The 16,587-nt window shown below is 39.7% G+C and overlaps 1 protein-coding gene across 1 annotated transcript in view; it reads right to left on the bottom strand.

The window, feature by feature from the left end:
* Positions 1 to 16,587, bottom strand: part of SPMIP7 (sperm microtubule inner protein 7) — a 90,339-nt gene that overhangs the window by 37,774 nt on the left and 35,978 nt on the right. The window contains exons 3-4 of the mRNA XM_056138418.1: positions 14,681 to 14,757; positions 1,023 to 1,149 (exon numbers count right to left, since the gene is read on the bottom strand). Of these exons, the coding sequence (XP_055994393.1) occupies positions 1,023 to 1,149; positions 14,681 to 14,757 (204 nt within the window). The remainder of the gene's footprint in view (positions 1 to 1,022; positions 1,150 to 14,680; positions 14,758 to 16,587) is intronic.

Below are 16,587 nucleotides of genomic sequence, written 5' to 3' on the forward strand. Positions count from 1 at the left end.
GGGAATAAGTCATGTCAAATACAGATTTTAAAATGATGGGTTTTTTTCGTACAAAAGACATATGCATATCATTATTCAATGCACAGTAGCTAAGGTATGGAATCAATCCAGTTACCTAGTGACAGCTGAGTGGATAATGAAGATATGATATTGTATATACAAAGGAATTGCTATGCAGTTGCAGAAAAAGGATTAAATCTTGCAACTGACTACAGCTTAGATAGAACTGGAAGGTACATTTGTTTTCCTGGGGTTGTTTGTTTTTGGGTCCCAAGTGGTGGTTTTCCAGGCTTTCTCTTGGCTCTACACTTGGGGATTAGTCCTGGTGGTGCTCAGGGATCATGTGGGGTCCTGGGGATTAAACTACATTGACTACATCTAAGATAAGCACCCTGCCTGCTGTACTTCCTTTGAACCCAGATGATATTATATTCAGTGAATTACTTCAGAAGAAAAAAGGCATACACAGGATTATATCACTTATCTGAGATATAAAGATATATAGACAAGGAATGCATGGTATCAAATGGTGGTTATCCTGGCCCTGTAGCACTGTACACTGTCCTGCCCTTGTTCATCGATTTGATCAAGCAGCACCAGTAACATCTCCACTCTGAAATTTGTTACTGTTTTTGGCATATTGAATACATCACAAGGAGCTTGCCAGGCTCTGCCGTGTGGGTGGGATACTCTCAGTAGTTTGCCGGGCTCTCTGAGAGGGACAGAAGAATCGAACCTGGATCGGCAGCATGCAAGGCAAATCCCCTACCCGCTGTGCTATCGCTCCAACCATCCTGATCATGGTTTATATAAATTAGAAGGACAAAGAAGGAAATAAATTGAGGTGGTAAGAGAAATGAAGCAGATGAAAGGTAGCAAGGTTAGGAGTCAGGGACTCCTAGCACATTGGTAGAGTAGAGATAAAATAAATACTATGAATTTTGGAATTTAGTTCAGTAATAAACTTTTGGAATTTAAACTGCTCAGTAATACAGGCATTGTTGTTTGGAATGTTTACTGACCTGCGTTATTTCTGGCACCTCTTCATATTTTTTTTGTGATAAAAGGTCTGCAACCTTTTCCAATGTTGTTTCTTCTGGATCAAGTTTTGGTGCTAGTATTCTGTCCCAAGGAACATCTTCATAAGCTCTATAAAATTATTAAGTAATATTTTACTGAAAATATATATTCAATTGGTAAATCTCATATGTTTCAATAGGCCTAATTCTAAGATGTTTCCCATAATTCCTGAATGCTGGAATACTAGTATTACAATCACTTCACCTAAAGTGTGCTTAGAGCAAGAGTATGATAGAATATTATCCTTGAAACAGTTCAGAGCAAAAGAGTATGGTAGTATACTATCCTTGAAACACTTTATGTGCAACTTTATTCATCAACAGATAATTTTTATGTGCAACTTTATTCATCAACAGATAATTATGATCGATCCCTAATCAAATGTATATGAGTAGTTCAAAGGGAATCAATTATCTTAAGTGGATCCAAACTAAACAGGTGAGCTTTACTAAAACTAAGCAAACAAACAAAAAATTATTACAATGGCAAATGTTCCTTAGATTTATTTAAAGAAATAAATTATTAATTAAAAAATTAAAAAAATAAAAATAAAAAAATAAAGAAATAAATTCGGTGAGTCCTATAGCTTCAATGGATGACTTCTATCAACAATGAGGACCCTAGCTTCAATTTACACTATACTTGATTCTAGCATAAGACCCTTGAGTATAGAATCTAAGTGAGGTCTACCTGAACCTCTGACATATAAAATAGTGATATAATGACTAAGAAAACAGTAACACATAAGATCACTGATATACCAACAGAAGATAATGAAATCCCTAAGGAGATCACTAGTGCTGACATTCCTTCATACTTTGCCTGCAAAAGCTTTAGGATAGCAATAATAACAATGTTCAATGATATGAAAATGATTGTTGAACAAAGAATAAACAAGCTTAAAAGAGAGCTGGATGGAAAAACAATTTAATAACTTCTTGTAATAGAAATAACTGAACTTAAAAATGCAGTAGGAAGTATTAGAAGCAATATGGATGAAGCAAAAAAAATAAGTACAGTAGATGGTACGGTAAACAAATGCACACAAGAAGAAGAAATTTAAGAGATTGAGAAAAAAAAGGAGTATAGGTAAAAATGGAGGAATATTGGGAGCCAAATGACAATGCCAAGAGGAACTATTTCAGAATTAGAGGAATGCCATGAAGAAAAGAGGGAAAGGAGAAAACTAGTTGAAGAGATAATTTAGGATAATTTTATCAACCTGAAGGCAAGATGAGAGCATGGATATAAGAAGTCTGAATCCAGCTAAAGTAAGCACAAAGGACTGGAGTGATAGTAAAGAAGGTAGGGAGTTTGCTTTGAACGTGGCAGACCTGTGTTCAATCTCTGGCATCCCTTACGATCCCTGAGAACCTCCATGAGTGTTCGTTAGTGTAGAGTCAGGAATAAGCCCTGGACAACACCCGGTGTGTCCCCAGTCCCCTCCCCCAAAAGAGTAAACACAAGTGAAAGTACCCCCAAAAATTTGTAATCAAAATGGGGTGTTGAGATCTTTGGGGGAAGAATCTGGGCACCCTGGTGATGGGTGTTGGTTTGAAAGTATGTTCATGAAAATATTATGAATAGTGTTGCAAAGCACAGAATCTCAATAATTATTTAAAAATGGAAAGAACCAAGAAAGACTTCTTATGGTTGAAAGACAGAAGAAAACCTTAAATACAACAGACAGAACATAACATTTACAGCAGCTTTTTCTAAAGAAACTCAACAAGGAACAACATATGCAAAGTATTGAATGAAACAAATATCCAACCAATAAAGCTATACCAAACTAGACTGTCACAAAGTGGAAGAAGGGATTAAAAGCATTCTCAAACAAATAGAAGTTGTGATCCTATGTGGAACCTAACCCATCCCTGACAAGAACACACAAGAGCAGCATCTAAAAAGATAATATCACATGGCACAAACAACTTTTACATTTGCAGGTTTTACCAATTCCAAACTTCAAAATATCTTGTAAAGAATTTTTTTGATGTGAGGAAACTTTGGGACACTGTTGCTGAGAGATGCACATTGGTGGAAGAATGGGTGCTGGAATACTGTGTGACTTAAATCTAATAATAAGCAGCTTTGAAAGGGTCTATCTCACAGGAATTCAATAAAAAAGTCTAAAAAAAGAATTTTTTAAAGTCTATCAATGGAAAGAAGACATTATTTTTACCACAATGAAACCCAAAAAAATAAAATAAAATTTAATGTGATATATTTTAGATGCCAAAGATGAAAACTTATTATTGTATTTGAAAATAAGTATTATATTATGTTATATTAAAATATTTTAATTCCTTTGTTTTTGTAGGCTAACAATATACAACATCCATCAATCATCACAAATTAACTTTAATGATTCAGTTTGTATTAATTCCAATTGCCATTTATTTAAGTCTTGTTGGAGAAAGCAACAATTTGTTATAGTGATAGCACAGCGGTAGGGCCAATCTGAGTTTGATTCCTCCACCCCTCTCAGAGAGCCTGGCAAGCTACCGAGAGTATCTCACCCACACGGCAAAGCCTGGAAAGCTACCTGTGACGTATTCAATATGCCAAACACAGAGACAACAAGTCTCACAATGGAGACGTTACTGGGCCCACTTAAGTAAATTGATGAATAATGGAAGGACAGTGCTACAGTGATACTGAGAGGTCTGACTGCAGAGAGAAGGAAATCTGGGGAATTTGGTAGAGGAAAGCTTAACTGGTGGTGTGTTTGTATGCATGAAATAACTGCATTTTGAGTAAATTTAAATCAAGGTGTTTTAACAAATATAAATCTTTTTTAGATTTAATATTCCAATACCATACCACCACCATTATACCTTTATGCCACCATTATTTCCAATTTTCCCAAGTACCACCCAAGTCTACCCTAATAGCAGGCCTTAAATGATTGATTTTGCAATGCTTGTTATGATTAGTTGACAAAAAATGATCCAGAAAGATTTCTTTAGAAGAACATGTATGAATATTGTTATATCTTACCCTGGAGCAATTAAGCCCTGGTATAAGAGATTACTAATATGTTACAGGTTAAGCCTTTCGTGCTAATATTTTCTTAATTGAGATTAAGATCCTTCTACTGGAAAAATATGTGCAAAGTATTGAATGACAAAAATATTCAATCCATAATTTTATACCCACCTAGACTGACACTACTTCCACTACCCAGCCGTCGCCACACTCCAGGATGCTTTCCGGACCTGCGTGGCAGCTCCGGCGGAGACCCACACACGACTGAAGACCCACAGAACAAGATAAGCGGAACTCTCGGAGTCCTTGGACTCCAGGCTCGGGGGACCCAGGGACAGAGCTTCTCTGCTTGCTCCCACCAACCACAGGAGACAAAGGGATTCTAATCAGGAGACCCACCCTACCCTGCCCTGTCTGCTTCCATCAACCACCCAGGGATCGAATTGCACATAGGAGACCCACCCTACCCAGAAAAATACCCCACTGGCAGTCTTCCACTATCGACACTACTTCCACTACCCAGCCGTCGCCACACTCCAGGACGCTTTCCGGACACATCATAAGACACTAAATAACCATCTTCTGTAATTGTCATACCGTATTTGATAGGGTTCAAATATGGTAACACCTACAAGGGTGATTAGAGTTCGCCCCAAAAGCCTCTATCCCTCTCGGAAAGACTGGCAAGCTACCGAGAGTATTCCGCCCACACGGAAGAGCCTGGCAAGCTATCCGTTGTGTATTCGATATGCCAAAACCAGTAACTACAACTGGTCTCATTCACTTGACCCTGAAGGCTTCACCAACATGGCAGCACTGAGAAGGATGAGAAAGGAGAGGCTGACAAAATCTCAAGGCTGACCTAGGCTGCCACAACGAAGGAAGACAAAAATGATCAGCTGTACTTTGAATGCACGTACACTAGCATCAGATGCATCCATCGAGGACCTGATGGTACAAGCGCGAATGATCAAGTACGACATCATTGGTCTGACCGAGACAAGAAGGCACAAATCTCACCATGCCGTTTTTGACACTGGAGAAGAATTGTTCCTCGAAACATGCAATAAAAGAGGTGTTGGAGGCGTCGGTGTCCTTGTCAACACAAACTTGGTCAAGAGCATTGATTCATTCGAACGCCTAACAACCCGAATCGGACGTTTACATTTGAATAGATGTGGCTCACTGCCTGCAGTTTCTATCTTCGTTGTCTACGCACCAACATCTCATTATGATGAAAGAGAAATCGAGAAGTTCTACATGGAGCTAGAGAAGTTCTATAAAGAAGACCACACCTTCTACAAGATCATTGTGGGTGATTTTAATGCCAAGATAGGACCGAGAAGATCAGCTGAAGAACTTCAAATCGGGACCCATGGCCTAGAATGGAATGAACAGGGTGAGAGACTGTCTGAGTTCATCATGTCGACCAAGACCACTCATGGTAACTCACAGTTCCAGAAGGCAGAATCTAAACGATGGACATAGGAGTCTCCCGGTGAACGATTCCACAGCGAAATAGACCACATCATATTCAATCGACGGTTTTGCCTGACTGATGTCGTTGTTGTCCCAAAATTTCGAACGGGATCGGACCACCGACTCCTTCGTGCAAAATTCTACTTCATAGAGCTGGGAGAAAGGGCTGCAAAGTTCAAAAAGAGAACTCCCGAAATGACCACCAACTGGGAACTCTTTGGTACTATTGCAGCAACATGGGAAGATGCCATTGTTGACAACATTGACGAGGAATACGATCGACTGGTTCAGCACCTCCATGAATGTGCGAGGAACGCCAAGAGAGAGATAGCCACAAAAAATCGCCTATCTTCGAAAACTCTTGAGCTAATTCACCAGCGTGGTTTGGCGCATGCCTCAGGCAACCGCAAGCTAACGTCTGAGCTCGCAAAGCAGTGCAGAGATGCGATCAAGGAAGACCTCAAAGAGAGAAGAGCAGAAGTACTGGTAGATGCGGCAGAAGCCGGGAAAAGTATTCGAAATGCCCGCCTGTACTTCGCCAACTACAAGACCAAGATGACTGCCCTCCGACGTCCTGATGGATCCATCACATCCTCCAGAACAGCAATGGAGAAGATTATCCATGACTTCTACTCAAATCTCTTCGATAGCCATGTCCACTTGCCGACATACCAAATTCCACAGGATGGATATGTCGTTCCCAACGTTCTCCCTTCCGAAATCTGACACGCCATTTCTTCGGTAAAGAAACAAACAGCACCCGGCCCAGACAAGGTCAGACCTGAACACCTGAAGAACCTGCCCTCAGTACTCATCAATACACTGGCTCGGCTCTTCACTCGCTACCTGTCTGAATGCAAGGTTCCGTCCCAATGGAAAACCAGCAGGACCGTACTACTGTTCAAGAAGGGAGACATCCATGACATTGGCAACTATCGCCCGATCTGCCTATTGTCTGTCATCTACAAGTTGTTCACTCGAGTCATCCTAAATAGGATTGACAGAACACAAGATGAAGGACAACCATGCGAGTAAGCCGGGTTCCACAAAGGATTCAGCTCCATCGACCATATCCACACAATAACCAAGCTCATTGAGGTTTCTCGGGAGTTCAAGATGCTGCTCTGTTTAACGTTCATTGATTTAAAGAAGGCCTTTGATTCTGTTCAGACAGAAGCGGTCATTGAAGCCCTAGCCAATCAGGGCATTCAAGCCCAATACATCAGAATCCTCCGTGAGCTATATTGCGGATTCACTACCAGGATCTCACCATTCTACAAAGAAGTGATCGTTGATGTCAAGAGAGGGGTGCGGCAGGGTGATACCATTTCACCGAAACTCTTCAGTGCCACCCTCGAGAACATCATGCGACGACTAGAATTGGAAGGAATGGGAGTGAAGATAGATGGTCGGCAACTACACCACCTCCGCTTTGCTGATGACATTATTTTAATAACACCAAACATCAGCCAAGCAGCACAAATGCTGGCCGACTTTGACCGTGAGTGTGGAAAGGTAGGACTACAGCTGAATCTTACCAAGACAATGTTTATGAGAAACAGCCTCATTCCTGACGCCCCATTCGCTCTCAACGGAACGACCATCTCTGAATGCAACAGCTATGTGTACCTAGGTCGAGAGCTCAACATGACAAATGACCTGGCACCCAAGCTGCGCAGGAGGAAGAGAGTGCTTGGAACGCCTTCAAGAACATCGAAGAAATAGCTAAGAGGACGAAGAACCTCCGGCTCCGGGCACATCTCTTTGAGTCCACTGTTCTTCCTGCATTAACATATGCCTCAGAGACCTGGGCCCTATGCAAACAAGATGAGAACGCTATTCAGGTCTCCCAAAGAAGAATAGAAAGAGCTATGCTTGGAAAATCACGTTTCACTCAAAGGAGAGAAAGAATCCGGAGTTCTGACATCTGTCGACGATCAAGAGTCAGGGACGCTGTCTCATTTGCCAAGGTGTCAAAAATCAAATGGGCTGGTCACGTAATGAGATTTAAAGATGACCGCTGGACTAGAGCTGTTACCGACTGGATTCCACAGGATGTCAAAAGACCGCGTGGCTGCCCACCTACCAGATGGTCAGACTTCTTCGTCAAGATCATGAATGATCGGTTTGAGGCCCTTCATGTTCCCGGAGCGAACAGTTGCCATTGGGCTACACTAGCACGCGACAGGGACAAATGGAGACGTTACTGGCGCCCGCTAGAGCAAATCGCCGACTAACGGGAAGTTAAGTGATTAAGTGATAAGACTGTCCAATGTGGTGTGCTACTCCTGATATATCAGTGATTGTGACAGCATGCTCCAGGAATTCTAAAATTTTGATTACGTGATACAGTTGGAGTTAAATTTTAAACTAGATGGTGATTTTTGGGGTCTGGAAGCTTGTTGATTTCTTTCAAGATTTGTGAATGAATCTCTGGATCATGGCTGGTTAATGAACTTATGTGGCACAAGAGGCAGTTCATGAGCATGACTGCCAGGCTCCCAGAAAAACAAGAGGATGGGAGAGGTCACTTATCCCTGACTCTGTGATAGCCTGGTGATTTCTGTCACAATACCCAAATACCTGAGTTCAAAAATAAATCTTAAAAATCATTTTCAGTCAAGCGAGATTTGACAATACTTGCTACAACTAAACCAGCCCTGGAACAAACTCTAAAATGCCACTAATGTACAAATAGCAAATAGCCAGTTCTAGAAGCAACAACACATAGTCGTCAGTTCTTAGCCTGTATTCTTACCCTGTTCCTATTGTGTGTTTATGTACTTACTAACTGTCCTTAGCATCTGTCAACTCATGTTTTTCTTTAGTTTTTTATTGGCCTGTATTTTTATTTTTAATTGAGTCACTATGAGTTGCAGTTATAAAGTTTTCATAATTGAGTTTCAGTCATAAAAATGGTCAAATACCCATCCCTCCACCAGTGTACATTTTCCACCACCATTGTTCCCAGTATCCCTCCAGTCACTCCCACCCTAACCCAACCCCTGCCTCAATGGCAGACAATTTCCTTATTACTCTCTCTCCACTTTTGGGCATTATGGTTTGCAATACAGATAATGAGAGGCCATAATGTTTGGTCCTTTATCTACTTTCACCACACATCTCTCATCCCAAGTGATCCTTCCAACCATTATTGGTGTAATGGTCCCTTCTCTATACTGACTGATTTGTCCCCCAGCAAATGAGGCAGACTTCCACACCATGGAGCAATTCTCCTGGCCCTTGTCTCTACTGCCCCTGGGCATGGTTCTCATATTATGTCATTTTATTTTTCACAAATGAATGCAGTCATTCTATGTCTGTCCCTCTCTTTCTGACTCATTTCACTTTTGCATGATACACTTTATGTCCATCCACTTCTAAGTAAATTTCATGACTTCATCTTTTCTGGGCTGAAGCGATAGCACAGCGGTAGGGTGTTTGCCTTACACGCAGTCAACATGGCCGACCCGAGTTCTATTCCTCCGCCCCTCTCAGAGAGCCCGGCAAGTTACCGAGAGTATCTCGCACGCACGGCAGAGCCTGACAAGCTACCTATGATGTATTCGATATGCCAAACACAGTAACAACAAAGTCTCCAATGGAGACGTTACTGGGCCCACTCGAGCAAATCGATGAACAACGGGAGGACAGTGGCAGTGAATCTTTTCTAACAACTGCATAGTATTCCACTGTGTAGACACACCAAAGTTTCATTAACCAGTTGTCTGTTCTCAGGCACTGAAGTTGTTTCCAGATTCTGGCTATTGTGAACAGTGCTTCAGTGAACATACAAGTGCAGATGTCATTTCTACTGTGTTTTTTTGAACCTTAGGATATATTCCCAGAAGTGGTATTGCTAGGTCATATAGAAGCTTAATTTCTAGTATTTTGGGGGAATTCCAATATTGTTTTCCAAAAAGCCTGGATAAGTCAGCATTCCCACCAACAATGGAAAAAGAGTCCCTTTCTCCTCACGTCTGAGCCAGCACTGGTTGTTCTTGTTCTTTTTGATGTGTGCCAGTCTCTGCATTGTCAACTAATGTTTTGAGAGTCAGGTGGGGAAGCAACGTTTCAATGAATAAATGGTCTGACTGTGAGCCATTTATGCCTGTCCAGGTGATCCTAAAACTTGGCAGTCTGTATGTATTTGTTTGTCTCTTTATGTAGTTTGTGATCAGCCTGGATTGTCAAACCAGTTTGGCATATTTTATGACAATTTCTGATCACTTTATGATTCTATTTTCTAATTTTCTGTATTTCAGGGATAAGAATCTTAGTCTCTTACGTGATGCCCTTAGATTCACAGCAGACCTATCAGAGGAAAACCTCCAAGCCTGAAAGTAATGGTGGGATATAGTGAAAAAACTCACTGAAATGAATGCTTCACAAACAAAACTCTATCCTGCTAAATTTCGCACAAACTCGAAGGAATGGTAGACTATTTTTTAGATAAACAGCAATTCAGGAACTTCATAGACTCAAAACCAAACCTAAAATAAGGGCCAGTCTCTGTGGTGTGAAATGATATCTCATTGTTGTTTTGATCTGCATCTCCCCAATGAGTAATGATGTAGAGCATTTTCTCCTGTGCCTTTTAGCCATTCGGATTTCTTCTTTGAGACTTAAGTTTCTGTTCATTTTGTCGCCCCATTTTTTGATGCGGTTGGTTATATTCTTCTTGTGGAGTTCAACCAGTATTTTATATATCCTTGATATCAAACCCTTGTTGGATATATATTCGGCGAATATCCTTTCTCATTCTGTAGACTGTCTTTGTATTTTGGTCACTGTTTCTTTTGAGATGCAGAAGCTTCTCAGTTTAAGATAGTCCCATTTGTCTATCTCTGTTTTCACTTGCTCTGACAGTGGAGTGACATCTTTGAAAATACCATTAGCTTCAATTTCATGGAGGGTTTTGCCAACTTTGTCTTCAATGTACCTTATGGATTCTGGTCTGATATTGAGGTCTTTAATTCATTTTGATCTTACTTTTGTACTTGGTGTCGGGGACAGATCTGAACCCACTTTTTGCATGTAACTGTCCAGTTTTTCCAGCACAATTTGTTAAAGAGACTATCCTCCCTCCACTTCACATTTCTTGCCCCCAATCGAAGATTAGATGATTATATGCTTGGGGGGAGATGTCAGTATATTTGACCCTGTTCCATTGGTCTGCAGCTCTGCCTTTGTTCCAGTACCATGCTATTTTAATTATTACTGCTTTGTAGTACAGTTTGAACTTCGGGAGGTTGATTCTAAATTTCAGGAGTGTTTGCTCCATTTCTTTGAAGAATGTCATGGGTATCGTAATAGGGATCAAACTGAATTTGTACAGTGCTTTGGGAAGTATTGCCATTTTGACAATGTTAATTCTCTTGATCCATAAACAGGGGATATTTTTCCATTTCCTCTTGTCCTATTTTATTTCCTCAAATAGCGTTTTGTAGTTTTCTTTGTACAGGTTCTTTACTTCCTTAGTTAAGCTGATTCCTAGGTACTTGATTTTCTTGGGCACAATTGTGAATGGGATTGTTTTCTTCAGGTCACTTTCTTCTCTTTCACTATTTGCATATAGGAAAGTCATGGATTTCTGGGTATTGATTTTATAGACTGCCACTTTACTATTCAAGTATATTGTTTCTAGGAGTTTCTTGGTAGAGGTTTTAGGGTTCTCTAAGTATAGTATCATATCATCTGAGAATAGTGAGAACTTGATTTCTTTCTTTCCTACCTGGATTCCCTTAATATCTTTTCTTGCCTAATCGCTATTACAAGTACTTCCAGTACTATATTGAACAGCAGTGGAGATAGTGGACATTCTTGTCTCATCCCTGATCTTAGGGGGAAGGATCTCAGTTTTTCCCCATTTAGGATGATGCTTGCTGTAGGCTTGTGATAGATGGCTTTAACTATATTGAGGAAAGTCCCTCTCTCCCCATTTTGGCGAGGGTTTTCATCATAAACGAGTGCTGGATCTTGTCAAATGCTTTCTCTGAATATATTGATATGATCATATGCTTTTTATCTTTTCTTTTGTTGATATGATGGATAATGTTGATTGATTTCCGAGTGTTAAACCATCCTTGCATCCCCAGGGTGAATCCCACTTGCTCATGGTGTATGATCTTTTTGATGAGTAGTTGAATTCCATTTGCTACTATTTTGTTGAGAATCTTCACATCCATGTTCATTAGGGATATCGGCCTGTATTTTTCTTTTCTTGTGGTGTCTTTGTTTCCTTTTTCTATTAGAGAGATATGGGCTTCATAGAAACTGTTTGGGAGAGTTTCCGTTTTTTAAATTTTCTGGAAAAGCTTGAGAAGAACTGGCAGTAGGTCCTCTTTAAATGTTTGGAAAAATTCGCTAGTGAATCCATCTGGACCTGGGCTTTTGTTTTGGGGAAGAATTTTGATTACAGTTTCAATTTCCTTGACGTTAATAGGTCTATTCACGTACTCTAGATCTCCTTGATTCAGCTTTGGGAGATGATAGGAATCCAGGAATTTATCCATTTCTTCTAGGTTCTCTTGTTTCATGGCATACAGACTTTCAAAGTAGTCTCTGATGATCTTTTGAATTTCTTTGGTTTCTGTTGTGATATCCCCCTTCTCATTTCTGATTCGGTTTATTAGGGTTCTCTCTCCCTGTTTCTTTGTAAGTTTTTCTAGTGGTTTATCTATCTTATTTATTTTCTCAAAGAACCAACTTTTGGTTTCATTGATATTTCATTGATATTTTGAATAGTTTCTTTGGTTCCCATGTCATTGATTTCTGCTCTAAGATTTATGATCTCTTTTATTCTGCCTGATTTGGGGTCCTTCTGTTGACCCTTTTCTAAGGTCTTGAGCTGTGAAGTCAAGTTGTTTATGTGCATCCTTTCTTCCGTCCTGAGAAATGCTTGCAGAACTATAAGTTTTCCTCTTAATACAGCTTACTACATCCCATAAGTTCTGGTAGCTCGTGTCTTCATTCTCATCTGTTTCCAGGTATCTTTTGATTTTGTCCTTGACTTCTTTCCTGACCCACTCGTTGTTCAGCATTGAGTTGTTTAATTTCTAGGTGTTCGATTTGGTTCTCCGTGTCTGTGTGTGATTCACTTCTATCCTCAGTGCATCATGGTCTGAAAAGATGGTTGATACAATTTCTATCTTCCTGATTCTATTGAGGTATATTTTGTGGCCTAGCACATGGTCTATTTTGGAAAATGTTCCCTGCTCACTGGAGAAGAATGTGTATTCTTTCTTTTGGGGGTGTAAAGCTCTGTATAGGTCTATAAGCCCTTTCGCTTCTATTTCTTCTTTCAAAGACAATGTTTCCTTGCTGAGTTTCGTTCTTGTTGATCCATCCAGAGGTGATAAGGCAATGTTGAAGTCTCCGGCTACTATTGTGTTGTTAGCAATGTCCTCCTTAAAATTTGTTGCAGTTGTTTTAAATATTTAGCTGTTCCCTCATTAGGTGCGTATACATTTAAGAGTGTGGTTTCTTCCTATTGCACGTATCCCTTATTGAATTGAAAATGGCCTTCACTGTCCCTTCAAATCTTTTTCAACCTGAAATTGATGTTGTCAGATACTAGTATTTCCACCCCAGCTTTTTTGAGGGTTTCTCAGGAACATAAAATTCTGTCTTTGAGGCTACAATGACAGGGAAAATAAAATAATGAGCAATTATTCCTGGAAAGACCTGGACCAATTAAACATCCCTCTGATTTTCTGGCATCTTTTATAAACACTTGCCAACTGATAAGGAATGGGAGGAATCTTTTAAAGGAGTCTTTTAATGGAATGGGAGGAGTCTTTTAAATACTTAGAGAACCCTAAAACCTCTACCAAGAAACTCCTAGAAACAATATACTTGAATAGTAAAGTGGCAGGCTATAAAATCAAGACTCCCTTCTAACTTAGACCTATACTAAGTCCCTCCCTACTAGGGCGCTTCCTTGCTTCTATTTGCCAATAAACATTTCTACTTTTCAAAAACTTGAGTCTGAGCATCTTTATTACTCAATATTTTAATTTTTGAAAATATTAAAGAATTTGGGACTCACAGATGAGCACAGAATATTATATGTACAAAGAAAAAGACTGTCTGGGAGGGAAAGGGTTCCTTTCTGCCTTTTTTCCTCTGGACACCAAGATGGCAGCTGCCTCAGAGCTTTTTGGAAAGCCAGGTATGAACCAGTCGTGACAGGGCAACTGAAACCTCATGGGAAGGGAGGCGTTCCCGGCTCGTCCTTCATGCCCTACCAAGGTCACGAGTTGCCCCCCCTCCCCCACGAGTGGCTCTCTGGCACAGTCATGGCTCCAGAGCCACAGAAATCAATCTCATAATTATCTGACTCTCGGCAGAAATACTTCCAGGCTTATTAAGTAAAATTTCAGTAATCCAAAATTGCGTCCCTGCTATTGTGGCCATGCGACATCATTTGGTTCTTGTAACCAGGTGTAGAAAACAAATTATTTCACAATGCCTTTTCAGCAGGTCTGATTTTGGGGTGTAAACTCTAAATAACAATGGTGCATCTTTTGTCGAAACAATGAATCTAATCAAAGTAGATAGAGTGTTAACTAGATTTCATCTGCCTCATAGGCATTGGGAGGGTTGGGAGGGAGGTTCTTGGTGGTGAAAAATAAGTACTGGTGAAGGGAAATGTGTTTGATGATTGCATGACCTAGACCTAAACCTGAAAGCTTTGTAACTTTTCCCACAGTGATTCAATAAATAAATTTTTTAAAAAGTCTGTCAATAAATATAAAATAAAATTTAAAATAAAATTTCCATTGGTCAAAGATAGTAAAGAGGTTATGAAATATGCCTTGTATGTACTTGATCTTGGTTCAATCCTTGGCACCCTATGGCCTCCTGAGTACTGCCAGACATAGCCTTGGAAGCTGCTGAGCAGCCAGAATGGCCCTGGCTTCCCTAGCTCTGCAGGGCCTGAGCAGCACCACATTCTAAGGCCAGAGCACTGAAGCCCTGGACAAGCACTGCCAAAAGTAGCTGAGCACTGACGAAAGTGGTGGAGTACTGGTAAATGTAATCTCTGCCCTCCTGAACTCTGCATGAAAGGCCTTTAGATAAATGAATTGGTTAAATAAAATAAAAATTATATTGGAAAAATACTTACTTCTGTGTAGAGGATTTGTAAAATGAATCTTTTGCACTATATTTCTTTCTTGGCTGTGTATGTGACTCTTCATCATCCTAGGAAAGATGAATATGAATAATAAGTATGAATTATTAGTAGTAGTATGAACAATAAGAAGTCAAATTTATGTTTTGAAATTTTTACTAAGACTCTGTAGTTTGCAAAGTTATTAATATTTTCTCATGCACATAATTCTAATACCACATGCATCACCATTGCACACACCTCCCTTTTCCAAGGACCCCATACAGGTTATCCAAGAGTTCTATTCCTGTTTTTTAGATTGATGTCTATATTGCTTTCCACAGATCCTGAATTAGATGACATTGCCACCCACAGTGAATAACCACAACCTTGCAAATACTGTTTCCAGACATCTAATATGTGCCATTTTTATAACATAAGATGATATCTCATTGTTGTTTTGATTTGCATATTTTCCTAATCATGATTGATGATGATCACTTATATATATATGTATATATATACTTATATATACATATATATATATATTTGGTTCATCTGTATGTCTTCTTTGAGGAAGTGTCTGTTCATCCTCTAACCCCACTTATGGATAGGTCGTTGGATTGTTATGTTGAGCTTTCTGAGTGCTTTATAGATTTTTGGATATAGGCCCATTTACCAAGGGCTGGATTGAGTACAAATATATTTCACCCAGCTATAAAGTGTCTTTAGTACAGCTTAAAGTTATTTCCTGTGCTTTTTAATCTGCTGTAGTCTTGTTTGGTTTTGTGGAAGAGATAAAATTTAAATGTTAATTTTTAATGATTTTTCTCTTTCCCCATCAAGTCCATTTCTTCATCTTAAAAATATTTGAATATCAATGAGATATACAGTCACAAAGTTTTTCATGAATGAGTTTCAGTCATACAATGTTCCAATAACCATCCCTTCACCACTGTGCATTTCCCACCACCAATGTCCCCCAATTTCCTCTCCACTCAGTGCCCCACCTGCAGCCTGCCTTTAAGGCAGACATGTTTTTCTCTCTCTCTTCTCTCTTAGTTTCATTTTATTTCGTTTCATTTCATGTGGTTTACAATACTGGTACTGAAAGAGTATCATGAATATTCCTTTCCCTCCTTTTCTTGTTCCAGTTCTTGTCCAGAATGACCATTCCCAGCCTTCATTGTCATTGTGGCCCCTTCTCTCATCTAACTGCCCTCCCTCTACAACATTGTGGCAAGCTTTTTATCATGGACCAGACCTCTTGGTCTTTACTTCTACTGTCTTTGGGTATAATTCACACTCTATGTTGTTTTATTTTTTAATATCCCGCAAATGAGTGCAACACTCTATTTTTGCCTCTCTCTCTCTCTATTTCTTTCTCTCTCTCTCTCTCTGAATAATTTCACCCAGCATGTCCATGTCCATCATCACTTCACTTGTATCACTTGTCATCCCGTTGCTCATCGATTTGCATGAGCAGGCGCCAGTAACATCTCCATTCACCCCTATCAGGTGCTAGTGTAGCCCAATGGCATCTGATTGCTCCAGGAACACAAAGAGCCATAGAATTCATGACTTCATTTTTATTTCCAGCTACATAGTCTTCCACTTTGTAGATGTACCATAGTTTCTTTATCCATTCATTTGTTGTCAGGCACTTGAGTTGTTTCCAGATTCTGACTATTGTGAAGAGCAGTGTAATGAACATAGGAGAGCAGATGATTTTTATTTTCATTATAATTTTGGGCCACAATCCTCAGGAGTTGTATTACTTGTCATGTGGCAAATTAATTTCTAGGCTTTTGAACAATGTCCATATTGTTTTCCAGAGAGGTTGAACCAATCAGAATTTTCATTTGCAGTGAATGAGAGTTATTTTCTCTCTGCATCTATAACAGCAGGTTGTTCTTTTTGAT

This window comes from Sorex fumeus, unplaced genomic scaffold (assembly GCF_029834395.1).
Source record: "Sorex fumeus unplaced genomic scaffold, SorFum_2.1 ptg000128l, whole genome shotgun sequence".
Lineage (NCBI taxonomy): Eukaryota > Metazoa > Chordata > Mammalia > Eulipotyphla > Soricidae > Sorex > Sorex fumeus.